This window comes from Gavia stellata, chromosome 9 (assembly GCF_030936135.1).
Source record: "Gavia stellata isolate bGavSte3 chromosome 9, bGavSte3.hap2, whole genome shotgun sequence".
Lineage (NCBI taxonomy): Eukaryota > Metazoa > Chordata > Aves > Gaviiformes > Gaviidae > Gavia > Gavia stellata.
In genome coordinates this window covers 16,611,443-16,631,885 of record NC_082602.1, presented here as the reverse complement: position 1 = coordinate 16,631,885, position 20,443 = coordinate 16,611,443, and the positions used below count along the sequence as shown (strand labels likewise).

General features: G+C 44.6%; 1 protein-coding gene across 1 annotated transcript; it reads right to left on the bottom strand.

Moving 5' to 3' along the window:
• Positions 1-13,300: 13,300 nt before the first annotated feature.
• COMTD1 (catechol-O-methyltransferase domain containing 1) lies at positions 13,301-20,138 on the bottom strand. Its single transcript, XM_059821331.1, has 7 exons — positions 20,023-20,138; positions 18,526-18,659; positions 17,324-17,429; positions 16,368-16,486; positions 16,049-16,103; positions 14,458-14,591; positions 13,301-13,687 (listed from the first exon to the last, which is right to left on the bottom strand). The coding sequence occupies exons 1-7, from the start codon at positions 20,102-20,104 to the stop codon at positions 13,535-13,537; spliced, it is 783 nt and encodes a 260-aa protein (XP_059677314.1). The 5' UTR covers positions 20,105-20,138; the 3' UTR covers positions 13,301-13,534.
• Positions 20,139-20,443: the final 305 nt, after the last annotated feature.

Here is a 20,443-nt window from a genome sequence, read left to right as displayed (position 1 = left end):
CTGTCCCTCTTCTTCGCTATCTGCTCACTTCTAACTGTTTTTCCTGAGGTCACGAAATGGGCAAGTGAAATAAAAGCAGATGTTGCGGAGTTTCTCTTCAACTCTTCGTACAAATTGGTAATGGAAAGCTTGAACCTACTCATTTTACTCTGTTTTCCTGTGCATCACTTTGCTAGTCCTCAGCCTTTAAACCTTGAGTAGTTTCATTTGTTATAATGCTGATAGGCAACTGGAGAAATGAAAGGGCTGTGCAGTAGTTAAGACAACTGTGAAAATGTGAGTTTTCCTAAAATTTTCTGTCATAAATCACTACTTAGACACTGAAATTCCTTTTCATGCTCAATCTCTTGACATCTCTCAAGTGAGGCTTATCAAAATGGCTTTCAAACTTTCTTTTCAAGTGTGTTACAGAAGCTGGTGGTGTAATTGGAGTTCTGTGGTAAGGAGTTGTCAGTAGTGTAAATAGCTCCATTTTGCTAGAACATGTGAAAAGCCGTAATGATAACTTTCAGTGCTAGCCAGCCTTTCCTCAGGTGTCATTCTGAATAAAATAAAAACACTTGAGATAACCAGTGACCTGAGCATGGTTATGCATCTTCGTGTGAACTGTAGCATTGCATTCCTGCCTCATACGGCTAGACTAGGGGTTGTCTATGTGCATATTGTAAGGAGACTTAATCGCACTTTCATAAATAAAAATCCTTTCACATGAGATTAGGACACCCTGGATTTTGCAAGTTACTGTTGGAGTGACTTGAATGTTTATGTTCTTGCTGTGCTGTAGAAATTCTCCAGGTTGTTTCAATTAACCTTGCACTCTCCACGTGGTTCAGCTTGGTGTGGTGTATTCTTAAACCTGCCTTTTGGGCACTGCAGTCATTCAAAACCAGGAAATTTGTTTGGAACTATTTTGGAATGAGCATGGAAACCTTTCAACCCCAAGCACTGGGGCACAGGTTTTTACCTTTCCCTTGGTTATTGCTGGGATAAAGACAGCTAGCAATAGTGTGCTTACTGCCCACTAATGTCCTGTTCTGGTGTTTGGCTTATTACTGCAATAGTCTGTCTACCAGGCACAAAGATGCATTTAAATGTACGGTGATTGCACTTCCATAGCAAGTAGAACTGAGCAAACGGAAGACAGCCCACACACGGATGATTGAGCTCTGCTTATGTCAAAGGTCCTTGTTTCCTTATCATACCAGTCAGCAAAGACACAAGCAATTCTATGCAAGGTAAGCCACTAATGATGACAAATACTGGGTCGCACCTGTGGCAGCAGTGTCTTAATGGCAGATACAAATGCTTCCTGTGAACTGGCAGAAAGGAAAACCCAAAGAAAAAAGCTGGTTGGGTTGTTATGTGGCATGAAAGGGCTACGTTTGTTGCAAGCAGTTTTATTGTGTTTGTCAGTTTCCCTTTGCAGTGGAATATTTCTGTTCCTGATCAGAAATAGGAATAAAACCACAAATTATATCATCAGTTATTGTAGTGTGCATTCATTGTATTTTGGTGATGTTTCCCTTCTCATGATTGTTCCTGGGCCTGCCTTTCAGTTTCCTTTTGTGTCTGTCTTTCCACGTGCTGCTGGGTCAAATAGAAAGCAATAAACAACTGAATTAATTTTTGTGAGCCTAATGTACAGCAGCTTCTACTTTAGCTGCCGCGTTTGATACTGATGCTCATGTAGAAAGAGGCAAACTTCTTTTTGCACAGCAATTTCTGAAAAGTAATATGCAATTAAAACTTATAAAAATGCTATTAGGCGAAATGTGGGGTGTTACACACTGAGATTTGGTTTGTATCTACACTCATATTTATCTACTGGTGTTGGGAAAAGCGGTGATAGACCGATAAAGATGGCAAGCAGTCAGACTGTTTCAGCTCCAAACATTTGACCTTTACTACAGCATGTGTTTTTTAAATGAGAATTTTCTGCTGAAACCAACACCACAGCAATACTTGCAGTACAATCACCGCTGGTCGACAGTAGCGCACACATCAGAAATCTTTCAAGGATTTGTGGGTGTTTTCATGGGATGTTCTTTGTCCTGGATCCATGGGGGAAGATCCTAATGCTGAAGTAATGACTCTCTTCAATGATTTTGCGTTGTTAGCAACTCAGTACCTTTTTTGTTTACTTTGTGTGTGCTCCTGTGAGCATTAAAATATTAAATGGATGTTATAAAAATCACACTCACCTTACTTGGTGTGCTTCACGGAGGTCGGTTTGGGTGTGCTAGTGCGAGTCAGTTGCAGGTGCTCAGCGTCAATGAGCATTGACCTTGAGTATTTTATTGATCCATGGTGGTGGTATTAAAAACACACCTTAACTGAATCTTTATTAGGCACACATAACTTCTTCATTTAAGAAATCAGAAGTTTTGCTATGCTGCGTTTAGGGCTTGGCTGTTGTCTGGGTAAGGGGTGTGGGGAGGGGTATTCTCTTCTGCATAGATGTGACTGAGACACTTGCCCTTGCAGCTGCTGGAAAAGCATTATTGTAGTTTACCATTCGTAGTGACCCAAGCCGGTAATTGCCACGGTAGGAGCCAGAAGGGGTGTGCTCGTCCCCGCAGACAGGCCCGACCGGGGCTCTGGGGCCGCTCCCGCCCGGCCGGCCACGGACCAACGTCGCCATCTGGTGGCCGCCGGTGTCCTCTGAGCCCTCTCTGGGGAACCCCGCGGGATGACCTCTGGAAGAGCGGCTTCCTTGGGTGTTCCTCAGGTACCTTGCCTTAGCTCACCGACTGGGAGAAATCAGCGGGAAAATAACTGCAGTAAGCCTAAGCCTGATGCTGAGCTGAAGATACAGAATTAGAGGGGGAAACCCCCTGTGTACGCTTGGCACTTGGATGTCCTCCAGCCCCGTGTCCGAGAGACCCGGACAGTGCACGTTGACTTCTGAAGGAGCAGTTGGTCCTGTTCTCTACATTGGACTGCTGGCAGCTTGTTCCTGGGTGCAAAATTAACAAAATCAGTTAACGAAGCAGGTTATCTCCCTGACTGCTGTTCTGCTCCTGACTTGAAAATACTTTTCTAGAAACTTCCAAATGGCTCAAGATCTCTTGATTTCCAGAGAGGTGTTGTGGCCACCCTCAGCTTTGGGAAGTGCTTGCTGACAGGAGGACAGGGCAAACCAGCTGCCAAAAAACAGAAGGCAAAGGGGAAGCGTTCAAAATGTTGCCTGGCTCATGATCTTCCCACATCTGGTGGCACCCAGCACCGTGGCGGGGCTGGACCAGCCCTGTGGTGGCCAGGTGGCATGCCAGCAGCGTGGGCATACGGCCACAGCCCAGGGACCTTGCACTGCCACAAAGTAGGTAGCTCACGAACTCTTCCCCCATCTTTGCAATTAATTTAAGTCCCAATCAAGCAATTGGAGCATGGGGACAGGGAAGAGAGCCCAGGCAGTCTGCTCAGGGCCTGTCCCGTGGGGACGCTGTGGTGAAGCACGCGTACCCTTTCGGTTGCTTGAGCTCCTGGTGCCGTGGGGCAGCGGCCTCCCGCCAGGAGCGGTCACAGGGTGGTCAGTGCTGCTGCGAGGACCAGCTGTACCACCAACCCCTCCACACAGAGGGGCTGTTAAAAAGCTCTTGTGCGGGATATTTCAGTTGAGGGTGGGGAGGGGAGACAACTTTTGTCTGGGATATTTTGTTCATGAGTGTACAAAATGTCTTTTTCTTGGGAAAAAACCCAGAAGACTAGTGTGTCCACGGTGCTAGGTGGTGAATCGCGTGGCCAGCACTGCTACCCTAGACTCCCCACCGCCTGCTCCTGGAGGGTGCCTCACCTTGCCCTGCTCCCCTCTTTGGGCACCCGTGTTGGTCTCTGGGGCCTCGTTCCCCTGCCCTGGCAAAGCATGCAAACACCTCTTTGCCAGGTATGTTGAGACCCTCAGCTGCTGGGGGGCGGGAGGAGTGGGAGCGCTGCCAGCTGCCCTGGTGCAGAGGGCTGGGCCTGGGCCTAGGCCAAATTTACACTTACAGTGAATTTTTTCCTTGCTACTTTGCTGAGTACCATTTTCACTTCTTTAACTGGCAGCATGTGCTTTGGAGATCAGGGCAAGGAGTGTTTCTGCCTTTTCTTGGTTGTGCTTGATGTGTGTCCTTTAGCCTGGACAAAAGCCTGCCCGTAGCGGAGGAGGGTGTAGTGGCATTCGCTGTAGTAGTGTTTGGATGCAGGCTGCTGCACCTGGAAGGTTCATCAGTTGGGCTGAATGGGACCAGCTCTGACGGACATCCCCATGGATGTGGCAAGTGGAGGTGGTGGCCCTCCCCACTGTCAGCTGCGGAGTCTTCGCTGGCAGAGGTGGCACCAGGTGAGTGTGAATGGGTGTCTCCGGTGTGTCAGGAATCAACGTTGTATGAAATGTTTTTAAGTAAACTGCAATTCACAAATACCTCTTCAGGATTCGGTAATTTAGCATGGATGTAGGCTTGTATTGCAGCCTCTGTTAACAGAAGACTGATCTCCGTCCACTGTGTTTGAGGAAATACTTTATTTTTGGTTTACTTTTTTTCAAGTTCCTTGGAAAATCTGGTAGAGTGTTCAGTCCTGGTGCAAGACTGGTAGGCTTTCAGGTGAGACCTAATGCTTTGTAGCAAAGGTCCTCTCTGCATTTAGGGTACATCAGCATGCCATTGAAATTGTTTACAGCCCACTCATATAGCCTGAAGCTCACCTGGTTTAACTTTATCATACCTGTCATAAGGCAAGTTTGTGAGCACGCATAAGTGTTGGAGTCTTGGTAGGTCTCCCTGCCAAGCCAGCACAACCCAACTAACCCACCTTCTGCTTCAAAATTTCTCCCTCTCGTGGGCTGTCTAAACAGTCTGGCTCGAAGTCCCATCTTCTACCATTTCTTTTTCTTTTGTGGGAAGCTGTAGCAGAGAGGTGTACCACACAGGCCCACCGCAGTCATTCGCAGTAGCCTCTCCCAGAGGCACAGATACTCCTAACTCACAGCACACCCCCATCCTAAGAGGAATGACAGAGAGTTAGGTGGTTACTCTTGGTTCCCTCTGTGTTTGGCAAAACATCACTTACTGCCGAGAACAGATAGCAGTGCTCTGCAGGAAGCATGAGCCCACTGCCTTGCAAAGCTTTTGTGTTAAGCTAATCCAGTTTCTTCTTCCTGAAATGAGATTGCTCTCATATTTCTGTCCAGGATTTCTTGAATTAAAAATATGGTGTGTCACTGTAAGACATGTGCTTAGTTTGGCGGGACTGGGGCACACGTGGCTACTGCACGCTGGCCGCGCTGCAGAGTGTGGCTGTGTTGGCATTCGTTGCAAATGGGTACGGGCCTGCCTTGGCTGTGTGAGCTGAGCTGCCTGCACAGCAGCAAATGGGTACCTGAGGGGCAGGGTTTCAAGCACAAAGACCTCAGCCTGGTTAGCAGCAAGGAAGAGAAGTGGAGAAGCATTCAAAATGTAAATATTCCAGGAAAAGAAAGGCTTTAATTTTAATACTTTCCTTTCACAGAGATAACTTTCCTGTTGCATAGGAAAACCTGTTCTTACCTCTCTTCTGTGTTTCTTCCCTTCTACTTGATAGCCTTTGATCCTTTGGAGGAAAAGTACACTGAGTTAGCTGAAATGATTTGGTGTTGCTGTAGCTGTTACAGTCCAATTTTCTTTCGTGGAGATGAAGTAAGATAAACACAAAGCCAAAAGAAAACATAATTAAACACAGAAAAGGCAGTTATAACTTATGCTGGTGATTCCCTGATTTCTTCTACTTCTGCTGGAGAAACGTGACCACAGCACAAGGCTGCTTGGCCCTTCTGAGACCTAGGAATCCTGTACTGGCACAGGCTGCCTAAAACCAGCTATTTTCCTGTTTATAGGTTCTCAGTTTATTAGCCTGAAGGCAAAAGAAGTAAAATGAGACCTAATAAGGACAGAAAGGACCACATAAGAGGGAGAATGCAGAAATGCTTGATCATAAAATTAAAATCTCTATTATAATGCCTGTATGTAATAGGGATGGTCAAAATTAAGATTGCTTGTGCAAATTTAATTAGTCTTTTGTAACCTTCTGAGTGCTTAGTTCTGCAGCCTTAATCATGTATGTGCCTTTAACGCAGTTTGCGGAGGTGACCATACATGGTTCCTAAGGTCAACAGGCAGACCCTAGCTGCAAGTCTGAAGTTTTCATTAAGAGTTTACCACAGTCCATGTCTGGAAGTTTAAATATACACTTGAAGTTAAGCCTGAGCTAAAGGCCGTCACTCAATATCTGGTATGTGAGTGACTATGTTGAAAATCAAGAAAGGAAAGCTTGTTAAGACCGATCAAAGTAACCGAAGTTGCATGACAGAGGGGATAGTGACGGGCTTGGTGGCACCTGGGACCCTTTCTGTAACACCAGAAGGAATTTTGGGGCCCCAAATCTCTGGGTGTTGATTAAATGTGTCTGTGCTTTTGTCTCTTTCAAGTTAGTCTTCAGTGATAACTTGGATCAGTCTCGGATTATGAGGATAGGTCTGATCCCACACAGCAGTCTTTGGGGGCCAAGGGAGCTCAGGTTTGGTACTGTGGCCCAGGCCCTCAGCAGGACACCTTACTGGCTCCATCTTGATGGTTCTCCTAACCTGAGGAGAGGGACTGCTGCCTGTTGGTTGGAATAGTTCCTAGGAAATGACCATGCCTAAAATCCACAACAGCTATGGGAAGCTGGCTTTACACATCTGTGGAGAAACTGCAGCTTTTTGTACAGGAATCATTTTGTCAGGAGTTTGACCTCGTGAGTATCATTTTGTAATTGCACTTTGACAGTGAATTAATGCTCCTCTGCACTGGGGATGTCTTTGAGGCTCACTGGAATATAATCTAGCTCTGCCATGCAAAGGAAACCAAGGAGGGCCCTGCAATTTCTTTCAGGTTGTATTAATCTCTTTGATATTATGGTATGACGGCACAGTAGTTGCATAATTAACTGTGGCTTTCTGCTTTGGAAGGACCCCACTAATTACTTTACATTGAAAAGACAGATTAAGTGTCTTGGGAGAGCGTTTTTTAGCAGCTGACATATAGATGGCTAGAGGATGTTGAAGGTGACACCGCAGAAATGGCACACCAATACCCTGCTGGTGTGCCCGGGAGGCTGAGGAGACATCGGTAGCTGGGTGAAAGCTGTGGGTGAAGGCACCTGAGGGACCCTTTCTCACCTCTGTCTGTGGAGCTGGACCTCGCCAGAGGTGGAGGCAAACGTGGGTCCCTCCACACAGAGCAGTGTGGAGGTCTCACTGCCCCATCCCTGTCCCTTCCTGGATTCAAAGGTGTCTGTCGCCATCTGATGAAACTTCCTACTTCTGCTGGTTGCCGCTGTTACTGCTGCTCCTGCCTTCCAGGTTTTGACCTGTAGCAGACATCAGCAATGTTGACTGGTAGGAGGCAAATACAAAACACACGTGCCTAATGGAGAAATTAAATAAGCATTAAGTGTTGTGAGCCACAGCCTGTGTGAGTTTAGCAGTTATAAGGAAAAGGGTAGGACCTGCAGGGTAAACAATAATGCTTAAAGTCAGCATTTTGTATTTTTATATATTTGCCTAAGTTCTGTAATTTCTCCTTTTTTTTTTTAAGCTAGGCCAAGGAGCTACATGTTTTGCTTACCTTTAAATATAAACTTCTAACATGTGTTTTGTTAGGAAGCAACATTAGAAGATACAAGTGACATCATGGACAAACATGAGGTTCTTTACAAATAAGCCTAAATTTTACCTCCAGCTGTTACTATTTTTTTATTTCCATTTAGATTTGCAAGCATCCATTTCTCTTCTACAGGTTTCTTTGCATCTGTTTTAAATTGCATTTGTTTCTTTTGTTTTTGTTTCTTTTTTGTTGTTGTGATTTGGTTGGTTGGTTTGTTTTTGTTCTCATGCTGGTAGAAACCCCCTTGCCGTTGCTGGGGGTTGTGTTACAGGGCAGTAACATCTGGGCTGTAACCCTATGGACTCGTGGCGATGCCATGCAACATGACCGGTAGAGCCTGGGTGTCCTGTGAACCAGTCCTCCCCTGAGAGTGGACGACTTCTGTTGATGTTTTGCATTTGTGGATTTGATTCAAATTCTTGGTGTTGTGTATGTACAGCCAGTCTTTATCCTGGGTAATGACCATTGTGTTGTCGTGTGTGTATGCAGTAGTTAGGCATTGTATTTACTTGTGACAGCAGCAATAACACTCTCTATCTATCTTCTGCAAATCTAATTTCACAATGTCAAAAAGTCCTTACCCCAGCATAACTCAAAAGGTTGCTGTAAAAATGCACAGTCTCTTGGTTTTTCAGTAGGTGAATAGGAGAAAAATTATGAGCCTTTAAACTAAATAATAATTTTTTCCTTGTAGCTTGAGATCTGTTCAATCAATAATCTTTCTGCTAACTCTGGGGAGAATTTTAGTTGCCTCCATAAAATGTTTTAATTATTTAAAATCATAAAATATAAGTAGGCACAATTTGCTTCGAACTCATTAGGGAAATATATGAATAAGAAGAAAAGATAATGTTTGCTTCTGCATTAATTTAAAGCAGTCTCTAAAATATGAAATCTAATCCTGGAAAGCAGTGACTTATCAGCAATGTTTACTTTTCCTATAATAGGAATAAATATTAAAGCAGCTAGTTATGTGCTTATCCCTACAGTATTGCACTGAGCCAAAAAGGAAGATAAATAACTTGTCTGAAATTCCACATTAATTTCGCTCTTTTACAGGTTTTATGTTTGTTCATTTCCTTTTTCAAAACCTTGCTTTTAAAATTATTATTATAAAGCAGGTGACTTAGAAACCATGAGTAGCTGCAAATGCATGAGACCAATTTGTGTGTGATTAGAATTATGCAGAGGTAATGCTTTATACCCGCGCAGAGCCTTTCATTCCCAGCGCAAATCACCAGGCACAACATGCAGCAGCAGTGAAACACCACTGCCCTGGGGCAGGGCTGGGCAGACCTGAGAGCAGAGCACCTCATGGATGAGGAAAAAGAAAAAAATTACTACCTTTAAGATTCTCTGAAGAAACTTCAATGCTCACTGTGGCAGGAAATGCTCATTTGCAGCTCTTAGGTGTGCAAAGAGGGAAGAATCGGCTTTGTCATTCTCTGTGCAGTATTTCATGTTTGGGATCTCATCAGAAATCCCTCCCCAAAAGACCCTTCTTGTTTTATTTATGGCTTTGCACATTTTCATTCTGGGAGGCATGTGACAGTGCTGCCGCTCCCGTGAAAATGAAATGAGCAGTAAAATCAAACATGCTGCAAAACACACAGAGATGGGTCCAGATCTCTTGTGCACGGAGAGCTCATAGGTTATCCGAATGTGTTGGCATGCCCATTGTTTGGAAGAACGGATGGAGCTGCTCAGCACGGTCATGTTCCTCATGGTAGTGCAAGGGTAGTGCCAGGGATGGAGGAGGCCTGTGCAGTTTCAGTAGATAGGTTAGATAAAACCCAGCTGGACTCATCTCAACTAGTAGGGAGAACAGTCTCTCAAAACAGCGCTGACCTCTTAGCTTGTTTACCCCTGTTGTGGCCATTTAGGATGGATTTCTTCAAGTGATAAAGAGAACACAAGCAGGGATGCAGCTAACTGTCCTACTACATCGTCAAAAGGGAGCCAGCTGCAAGTTATGGCACTTGCTGCTGTTGCCACCCAAATATCAAGAGTGCAGTGCCTGAGATACAGTGTGTGCCTCAGGTCTAAGCTGCAAGGTTTCTGGGGAATGTAGGGAGCTGATCATGCTTCAAAGGAGAGGATTTGGATGAGGTTTAGATTCATGTTCCTTTCCCTGTATCCTAAGGGCTTTCTCACAAAAAGCTTGCTAATTGTCCTGCAGGAGCAGCAATTCACAGAAAGCGCTGTCCATGTGTCACGTGGCTAAATTAAAACAGATTAAAAACACTTCATGAGTTTGTTAAAAGGAGGAGGGACGGCAGTGCCAGAGGTTCAAACAAATGCCTCTAAGTTACACTACACCCAGCAGCCCAGTTTTCCTTTAGGCCTGCAGCAATGTGAGAGACTGATGATGTTTCCTGCTTTGTCCCCCGCATGCCCCAGCGGGATCAAAAGCTGCAGTGTTGAAAATGCGGAAGTGAGCCTTAAGCATTCAGGAACTCCTGTGTCTACCCTTGGACAGTGAGTTGTTTCTTTTTGGACACAGCCCTCTTTCTAGATTTCTGAGCACCCAGTCTGAGTCCTGAGTGTTTTCCATGCTGTAGATAACTCCAAGCTCTTGCTATCTTTCCTCCGGGTGTATGGGAGAGGGCCAGTAAAAAAGGGGAGCATGGCAGCACTGCTGAGAGAGTGTCATCTGCTCATTTAACTACCTAACAGGGATGCAAAGTCTGCTCTGAAACAATATTCTGTTCCTTTCTCTGTCACCTATCCAAATATCACACCACACTGTTTTGAATGTGGTATCTTCGGAGCCAGGACTGAGATACCTGACCAGCAGCTAAGACTATATGCTTTCATTCTCATGGTGGCTTCTGGGAGTTATTGCATTAGGGGGAGTTTTCTTTTTTTCTTTTTATTAATGCACTATCCTTCATCCCCATTTGCTTCTGAGCAAGTCCCAACTGTACGTTTGTCACCTGTGTTGGCCTCTCTGTGCGGTCAACACTTGCAACTAGAAGAGATGCCAGCGTTGCGCAAACAGCTGGGTGGTAGGGTTTGGGCAACAGCTGTGCCCCCAGGTCAGCTCCTCTTTAGGGGTGGAAAATCCTGAGCCTCTACAGTATGAGCAGTAGCTCAGGCAGGTGTGTTACCTGGGAGCAGTGAACAGACCCATAAGCTCCCATACGTGATCTCGCCATTAGAGAGAGACAAAGGCTTGTGCTGCATTACTGTGTGGTCCACTCTTGCCTAATGAAAGCCTAAATTCCCATTGTCCCCACAAATTCCTCAAAGCTGATTCACCACTTGCATTAGACCATAATTATGTATTATCAGCAGTCACTTTATACTAAAGTTGAAGGATTAAATGCAGCTAGTGGTGATGAATTCCAGACGTGCAGGACAGAAGCCTGAAGAGAGGGCCAGCTTCTGAGTAACTACAAGATAGAGTGTAATGTATTCTAAATATTTGATTCAATTAAGCTTCCTTCTGCTCTTTGTTTCAGCTTACAGATGGCTCATCAATCTATAGTTTAGGGACACATTGCTATTCTTTCTAATGGTAATTACGTGATCAGGATGGAGACAGGTTTGATTAAATGCTCACGTTATGCTCTGCATATTTAAAATGGAGCAGAGTCCAAAGCAGAGGCAAAATGCTAGCCCGCTGCATGCAGCTTCAGCCTCAGGCACTCAATTGGTCTTCCTTTAGCATAGGTGACGGGGACTTTGCCCGTTCCCACCATTCAAGGAGAAAGAGTTTTTGAATTCATGAACTATGATTGTTTGTATCTGGTTTTGAATGTTGCTGAACTGTTATTTGACAGTTTCTTGCCAAAATACTCATGGTGCTTGCCCATTTTTGGCTTGGCTTTCCTGAGAGGATTCTTGCAATTTAGTCCAGAGAAGGGCGACGAAGCTGGTGAGGGGTCTGGAACACAAGTCTTATGAGAGGCGGCTGAGGGAGCTGGGGTTGTTTAGCCTGGAGAAGAGGAGGCTGAGGGGAGACCTTATTGCTCGCAACAACTACCTGAAAGGGGGTTGCAGAGAGGTGGGTGCTGGTCTCTTCTCCCAAGTGACTAGTGACAGGACTAGAGGAAATGGCCTCAAGTTGCGCCAGGGGAGGTTCAGGCTGGATATTAGGAAAAAGTTCTTTACTGAGAGAGTAGTGAAACATTGGAATAGGCTGCCCGGGGAGGTGGTAGAGTCACCCTCCCTGGAGGTATTCAAGAAGTGTGTGGATGTGGCATTGTGGGATGTAGCTTGATGGACATGATGCTGTGTGGTGTTGGGTGGGTTGGTTTTTGGTGTGTTGTGGTTTGTTGTTGTTGTGTGGTGTGTGTGTGGTTTTTTTTTTTTTTTTCTCAGGTTGGACTTGATGATCTTACAGGTCTTTTCCAACCGTAGTGATTCTGTGATTCTGTGAACTTGGAAATTAATAGCAAAACAGTTACAGAGTCTGTGATCAATCTTCCAATGACTTCTGCGTGTTTGGGAAAGGCCATCATGGTACTTTTAGGCCAGGGTATGTATTCTTAACAGCTTGTATCTTGCTTGTGATTATCAGCCTACAACCTGTGAAAGCAGGAATATTTGAGAGGATACCCCAGCTGTTGAAGTGTCCCATCTTGTGTTTGTAACCCTTACAATTTTTTGTTATCTACTTAAAAAGTAAAATGGTAATGTAGAACATGGCCAGAAGCTTTGCATGCAAACGCATAAGGATCTTGTATATTCCTTTACCATCTGAGAGCTATTATAGTCATTAAGACTTTGGTAAGGTGTTATTTCTTTTATGCAGATAAGAAAATTGAGGCACATGGAGGTTTGAAGCTCTGTGGGTAAAACTGTACCCAGTAAAAGAAATTGGGCAAGCTTTACACCCTATTTAAAATCTCATTTAAGGGCCATGTGCACCTTGTCCCAGCCTTCTCCTAGGCACAGATTTTGCTTTACAGCAGCCAGTCCTCAATTCAGCAAAGTAGTTAAGCATGTCCTGACATGCTCTGCTGAATCAGGGTTTTAAGTGGAAGTGACAGAAATAGAATTGAGATCTCCTCACTCATAGCCCCACTCTGAAACCATCAGGCAGCGCTTCCTTTCTTCAATACTCTTCCACTGCAGTATACTACCACAAGTGTCTGAGACAGGTAAGACCTGTGCCCTGAACGTCTGCCCCTTATCAGAACCCAAGCCACCCAGTTGAAATTTCAAAAATATGAGCCGAGTAGCCAGTTCTAACGATTTTGAGACTTGAAATCTTTGTCCCCCAGTACAGTCCTTGCACACAAAGGTTTTAGGGAGTGCTCTGTGTTGGAAATCCTGTTTGTCCTTTGACATGCTTTTAAAGACAACTTCCCCCCCCCCCAGATGGTGTATGTTTGAGGCTTCTTATGTAGTACTCTTCAAGGATTACCAGTGACCTTCAATATAATTGGTTTGAGAAAGCTAGCAATCTCCTTGATGTCATGTACATTTCATTAAAAAACCATTTTTCTATTATGGCTTTTAACGTTAGTAAACTCCACGTCTTTTCCTTTTGATGGTAGGACTGATTATTCTGCTACTCAGTAGCCTCTTTTAGGACAGAAAATGACTTTGTTCTATTGACTCATTTGGAACTTAGTTTTTCTACAGAGGGAGATTTTTTTCAACCACTGTCTTACAAGGACAACTTCATGTAAATTTACTTGTTTTATTACAATTAAAATAAGAAACTATAGTAGATCTCAAAATAAGTCTCTCTTCCCAACTTAACTGCCCTTAGGATCCTACTGCTCCTAAAGTCTACTTTCCCAGCCTATGCTGTCCTGTGGAGATATAAGTTAAATAACCATTTTTGATTCTGCTCCACCTGCATTTTTCCTGGTGATTTGATGCTACTTGTTGTATCCCATCTGCTGGGCTTCCTCCAGTTACAACTTGAATGCTAATGTGACTCCATCCCCCATTGGGAGCATGCTGATATTGACTCGTGCATCTCTGAGAAGCTTCTCATTGAGGTGGTGGATGCTCTGGGTTGCCAAGTCATCCTTTCTTGGTTTTAGCACCCTTCCACTCCAAAGGACCTATTGAAAAAAGAAATGACATGCACCTCATTTGTTCCAATATGTTCCTTGGACCACAAAGGAAGCTTTGGAAAAGGTCCTACATATTTTCTAGAAATTGGTATTATTTATTGTGTTTCAGATTTCTAGTGGTCTCTGACATGGAGCTCTCATCAGTAAGTGGGATTGGGAGTCCACAGAATTGGCTAATGGTACTTCTACTGCAACTTAGAAGCCAAAATAAAAAAAAATGTGATTAAACATAGGTATTTTTAAAAGCCCCTGTTCAGCTGCCACCATAAGCCTGAAGGTGCCTGAAGTTTAACGTTGTTCTTAGTTTCTAGTAAAATTTATTAATCGATAACTTATTAGTAGTTACTGATTACAAGTGCTACCTTTGATCTTGCTTAAGTACTGTACATAGTAGAAAATGCACTACAAGACAAATCAGAATAACACAGAGCATTCTCTGTAATGAACTACAAAAAAATTGATTAGTTTCTATTATCACAGGCTGTTTATGTACTAACATAAACTTAACACATTACTTCTTACTTCTATAGGTTTTTATTCCTTGCTTTTATTAGTGTTCCATATAGCTTACTTTAGGAATTTCTGTTGAATTTTAAAAGCCTCCTTTGTATAACATGGAACAAGCATGTTGCAATTGGCAACCAAGTTGCAGGTCAGAAATCACATTACTAGAATCCCACTGTGACTTTTGTTTTTCCTTTCCCAGAGGCAAAAGCAGTAACTCCCTGTGCTACTACCACTACAACTGCAATACTTACATTATCAATAGCTATTATTCCCCCTTTCTTTATGAGGCGCAAACATTTTTCATAGTACTCGTTGCAGCTTTCTTTATCCGCATCAATGAAAGCAAAGTCAAAGGTTTCCGCTTCTCCACTGGCCAACAGTTCATCTAGATGAGCAACAAAGTGAGTCATTACACCCTGGTTAACACTGTGTAGGAGGAAGTTGTTCATTTGTGTCAAAGTTCTCATTAAATAATGTTTTTGGTGCCTTGACCAGGCAGCCTATTCCTCTACAGCTAATTACTAGAAAAGCTTATCCAACAGAAACCGATCTAGACGTGATATATGCCATAAAACACTCAGTTACTGGTTCTGCCTACTTGGAAGTTCATGGAGTAGTTCTACACCTGCAGGATACAGCTTGGACTGCTGAAAGGTGCCGTAAAAACAAGTCAAGCAGTTTGAATCTGGACATACTCCATACCTTCAGCTATTTTTTGAGCTGACTGAGGAGAAGTGTTTTCTTAAGTGGATTAGGATTTTTCTCACATTTATGAACAAGTCCTGAATGCTAATACCTTGTTGATGATCAAATGCCATGATACAGGTCATGAACAAACCCTGTCAGAGACTTTTATCACAGCAAAAGATTGCTGTAAGTAGTTCCTCTCTGGGCCAAGGCAAGTAGAATTCAGTTTTAAGTTCTCCTAAATGGACTTCTTGACTGAGAACTCCAAAGCGCCAGTTGCGGAGGCGCTGACTGCTGCCTTCCTAAGGTTCTCAGCCACCCCTCTCACCTGCCCTTACCCTCTTGCCAACAGAGGATCTTTATGTCTGAAGCATTGCCTAGACAAAACTGTCCATCAGACTTCAGGTACAGTGCGTCCTAGCAGACTGCTAATATTTGTCTCTTTAGAAAGGATTGGATGAATTTGGAAGTAATACAAGGTTATGGATGGATCTGTGGATCCATCAAACACCTTTGCTAGAAACCTTCCGCCTCCTCCATTCCTAGCAAATTTCTTGTATTTTCAGAATATTTATTAACATTCCCTCTGCCCCACATCTTCTCTTTTCTTGCATTGCCTTTCTAATGGCCTTGTGTGCTTTTGGCACGTCCTAAATTTGAACTCCTCTGGACACAATTCAACTGTTATACCTTAAGTTTTATATTGGCTTCCGTATTTTTTCTGCACCTCAGACCTTTCAGAAAAGTCTTCCTGTCTATAACAAAGAAATGCTTTCTTAGAATGGACAATGGATAAGAGAAATTGGGCTTTGTCTAATTAATCTGTTTTAATCAGCTTTCCCAGAAGCAGCTGACAATAGTACTTCATAGATTAAACAAGGCAATGGACAGGATAGGTGAGTGACCAGTACAGCCCACTACACAGGACAAGCATTTTCTTCTTCTCTGCTAGCATGTAGGAAAACTGTGAACTTCTGAAGTTGTAAAGTTTTCTGGTTTGTGGTTTGTTTTTTTTTTTTTTAAATATAAGAGAAGCTGTCTCACTGTTAGCAAAGGGATCACATCCACAAGCATATTTGGTCATAGATGTCATCACTGTTACATCCATCTTCTAATTCTAGGGAAGGGGAAAAAAACATATTTTACGTTACTTACCAAGTGTTTGAATTGCGGGCTTAATCCGCAGGTCAATTTTATGCTCTACTCCTGCCTAGAATGAAAAAGAACAAAGAGTTGATGAAAGTGGTCAAGAAATAACCTGTTAGTAGGTTGCACTCAGGGAGTGACTGCTGTTCATATTTTTTTCCTATTTCTAGGTTCTAGACAGCACTTATTTGTCTTTCCAAATTAAACTGTCTCAGTCTCCTTTAATGATATGAATGCTTGTGTGTGAATATGCAAGTCTAAGATACCAAAATCCCTTGACATGCAAACGCAGCTGTCTCAGATACTTAACAGAAGAGATGCTGCTTACCTCCTTCCATAGTGGCTTTCCAATTTTGACATAGTCCTCATTTATATCACAGGCAATAACTCTGCCATTATCTGGCAGGACAAGTGCCATGTTCAAGGTATTGTAACCTGTGAAAACACCTAGAAAAAAACTTAAGAGTCATCAACGCTTACCATATTGTGGGGGGGGAAAAAAAAAGTTAAATAGCGAACTACAGGGCTCCTTTCAGGAATAAAAACCCCGAAGGAGTCAAGGATGGCAATTTGTTAATGGACACAAAAAGTTTTCCCCTCTATTTTAATGTAATGGTGGGTTGGGAGGAATTTTTTTTTTCTAAATCAATCATTTAGCAAAGCTTAATGTTGGCTTTTTCAAAAAGTCTCCTGGACGCACAGGGCAGAGTCTGGTCCTGCATCTCTGAGGAACACCCTTATTCAAAAGTGGAGCTAAATCCTCAGCCAAAGGGACTGGACCAGCAGCAAAATACCGGGGCATCATAACAGCCAGGCCAAGAATGAAGATGGTGGGAAGCCACACCTGACTGCTCAGCATCAGTCTGGCTTTGGGACATCTTGCTAACATCAAGGTCCATCAAGGAAAGTGGATTGGATGCAGGGCCTGTGCAGCAAAACATTTCCTTCTGGCAAGAAACTGATACAGGAAAGAAAGAATACACCTTGTCCTGCAACAGCTGGAGACCCAAGTGATCTGTTGATCTTATTTTTTCAGATTGCTTCAGAGTTGATGAGACATCCATGCTGATGCCAGAATTACTGAATGCATAGATAGACAAAGTGGCAAGTAAGTGCAAATTAGACACTGCTTTTCACACTGTAGTTTGCCCACCTGTTTGCCGAGACAGGTATGCAGTGCTTTTCTATGTTTAGATATCTTATCTCATGTAAACATGGCTGTATTTGGAGAAGCACAGCCAGGAGCTTTATTCTACTACAGAGAGGACAAAGTGACACTCTTACCTATTTCAAGAACTTTCTTGGCTTTAATGAGTTTGACCAAATTTGCCATAAGCTGAGCCTGGTCACAGGACACCATCATTTTACTCCAGGGATGATCAGCAGTGAGCTAGAAAGTGAGGAAAAAAACCCCACATCACAACAAACAAAATCCAAAGCTTCCAAAACAGTATCCTAGGGAAAAAGCCCAGAAAAACTCCAGGAAAAACAGATACTCCTACCTTTCTCACTTTAGATGGCTTGGTGCTCCATCTGTGAGCCAGAAATGGGTTTGAATTTAACAGTAACTAAGGAGGGCAGGGTGTGTGTCATAAGCAGTGCCTAATCATTCAAAGTAGTAATATGCCCCAAAGTTACCACAGCTGCGGCAAACTCAGCAATAGTTTTAACTGATGAAGAACCATAGAGGAACTTTGACTGTGAAAGTTCTTTATTTCTGTGTATTTACATAAACAGATGCACTTTTTTTTTTAAAATTATAACTTTTGTGCTTATGCCCTTACTCCTCCAAGACATGTAGGATGGTTTTATGAACTGCTAGGTTAAAGTCTGTTGCCAAAGGTCAGACCACGTGGTTCTGGCTACACAGAGCAGAGCTGGAGGAGCTGTGCCCGTGCTGGGGTGGGAGGGCCCCGGGCACTGAGGAGGAGGGGGCAGCAGGAGAAGCAGGGCTGTGCTGCGGTGGTCGAAGGGAAAGGATTGTCCTCTCATTTCCTTTCTTCCTCTATGGCTCATTCCAGCCAAGCAGCTCCAGTACTTAACATTTAATGGCTTTCATAGAGGAGTAGTTTGTCTCATTTGAAATGACTCAATCCTGAATCAGAAGGTCTGTTCTGAGGCCTGCTGGAAGACATCACCTCCCTGAGCTACGGTTTCCTTATATGCCAACTAAAATGAACAGAAGTCATCTGTTCAAGTCAAAATCAAGTGCAGCCCAAACACATGGGCTTGGGAGCCATGGATAAAAAGACATATCTAAAACATATGCCAATACTATTAAATACTCATTTAAGATAGCCCTGAACATTGAAAAGCCTGGGTATTACCAAGTCAAAACAAATTCTAGTGTGTATGCGAATAAGATGGAGGAAGGAATATCACAAAGAGTCAGCAGGTCAGGACAAGGTGTGGGCAATACCAAAAGGTCCTAGTAGAACAGTAACGGCACTGAACAGAAAACCTGCGCTGGGGGATAAAACACTGACCAGTCGCAGCTTCTTCAGCATTGGATGTTCCCGCAAAGAGTGATCCAGTATGTATTGCCAGAGAGGACTGCTTTTCCCAATAATACTCTTGGATGATTTGGGTGTCCCAAAAACTAAAGAAGGGTACCTTTTACCTACAAAAAAAAAAAAAAAAAAAAAAAAAAAATCAGGAATAATAAGAACTTTTATCTTTTTCAGTTATTATGTGCTTAAATAAAGCAAGCACTTAAGTATTACTAAAGGTTAAAGAGTTCTTTGCTCTGAAAAATCCATTGAAAAAGGAAAATGCAACATAGCTGAACAGCTCAGTGGACTATATCTATATTTTTTTTTCCTTCCCTTTTTTTAATCTCTAAGATGTCCAGCCCAAGTCTGCAAAGGCTGAAAGGGAAAGACTTGGGTATTGTGTTGTTCAGTGGCCACTGTGAAGGTTACAAGCTGTCATATTCTTACAGGACAAGTAACCACATCAAAACTCAAAAGGGCAAGTGTAAGGAAAGAGGCATGAATGAGGCACACTATTTTCTCAGTCTGGGGACCTTGTTTTGCAGATGGATAGAGGCTGCTGGTCTTTAGGGCCCTCAGCTGATGCATCTTCTCAAGCCCTGTGCTCTCCTAATGACGGCGTGCTGCCCTATAGCCCGGGGAAATCTGGCATTGCTCAAGGGCTTGTTTAGTGTCAAGCCCGTGTGCAAAAAAAGTAGGTGCTGAAAGCTGACGTTTAAGGACTAGTGACTGTCTACTTAAATACAGAACTGATCTCAGCTATGATGCCCAATGCTTCTTTTACCAAATGGGGCAAATATTTTAAAGAAATAATAAAAAAAATTTCAGTTCCACATCTCCTGGTCGTTGTTTGCTATTAAACAACACTTTCATTTCGAGGTTTTTATTTTATTTTCTGTTAATGGCTCTATTTTACAGATGATCACACCAAGGTGTAGATTATTTCAGCAACTTGCCTGAACTCAAAGGGTAAGTAAGTAAGCGCGGCTGCGTTACAAACCCAACACCAGCCTCCTTCCCCAGCCTGACCGTGGGCTCGAACTTCCTCTGAGCCCGGGGAATGGAAGCGAAACCGTTACCAGAAGAGAAAGCTGTGACCGGGACACCACCGCGGCGTTTTCTGGCTGCCCAAATAAATGCAGGCAGGGGCCGGGCGGGGAGCATGCCCTCGCCTTTGCTGGGACCTTGGCCCCGACCCCGCCGGCTCCCCGGCCTCACGCTGCAGTAGCTGGATTACAGGCAGCGGCTTGGGCTGTAATAGCATCAGCGTGTTTACCGCCGCGGCTCAGCGAAATCCCGGCCCGCAGGGCAGCCCAGCGCCGAGGGCGATGCTCCCCCGACGGCCGCTGGGCCTCGCCCGCATCCGCGGGCTCCCGCCCGCCCGCGGGGGACCTGCCCGGGCGCCGCAGTCCCCGTCCCGGCCCCGCTGGGAACAAGGGGAGGGCGCAGCCCTCACCCCCTCCGTGTGCGTGCGCGGGAGGCGCCGCCTACCTGCAAGCATCCCTGTGGCAAAGGCGACCCCCAGCATCACCGTCCCGACGGCCACTTCTTTGGGCACGCTGAAAAAGGGCATTTCGGGGCCGGCAGCGGCGCGGAGGGTGCGAGCCGCGCGGCCCGGGCCGGTCACACGCGGGGCGGGACGGCGGGGCGGGGCGGCCCGGGGCGGCCCTGGGCGGCTGCTGCCACCGCCTCCGTCTCCTCCTCCTTCTCCTCCTCCTCCTCCACCCAGCGGTGCGGTGCGGTGCGGTGCGCGGGTGTCCGCCGCTGCCCCCCCGGCGTGTCCTCCTGGAGCCGGCGCTTTGGTTTATTTCGGTGGCTTTTACACCACCCGCGCCCCGAGGTGTCCGATGCTGGGCTGAGCTGGCGGGAGGACGGGCATCCCACGGGAAATGCGCATCTTCCTGTAAAGTGA

What these genes read in the sequence shown, in the direction of transcription:
- COMTD1 (XM_059821331.1), bottom strand. Translation starts at nt 20,104, where the DNA reads ATGCCCTTTTTCAGCGTGCCCAAAGAAGTGGCCGTCGGGACGGTGATG. An exon ending in TGCCACAGGGATGCTTGCAG is followed by an intron (nt 18,660 to 20,022) that starts GTAGGCGGCGCC and finishes TTTTTTTTGTAG; the next exon opens with GTAAAAGGTACCCTTCTTTA. An exon ending in GCCCGCAATTCAAACACTTG is followed by an intron (nt 14,592 to 16,048) that starts GTAAGTAACGTA and finishes TTGCTCATCTAG; the next exon opens with ATGAACTGTTGGCCAGTGGA.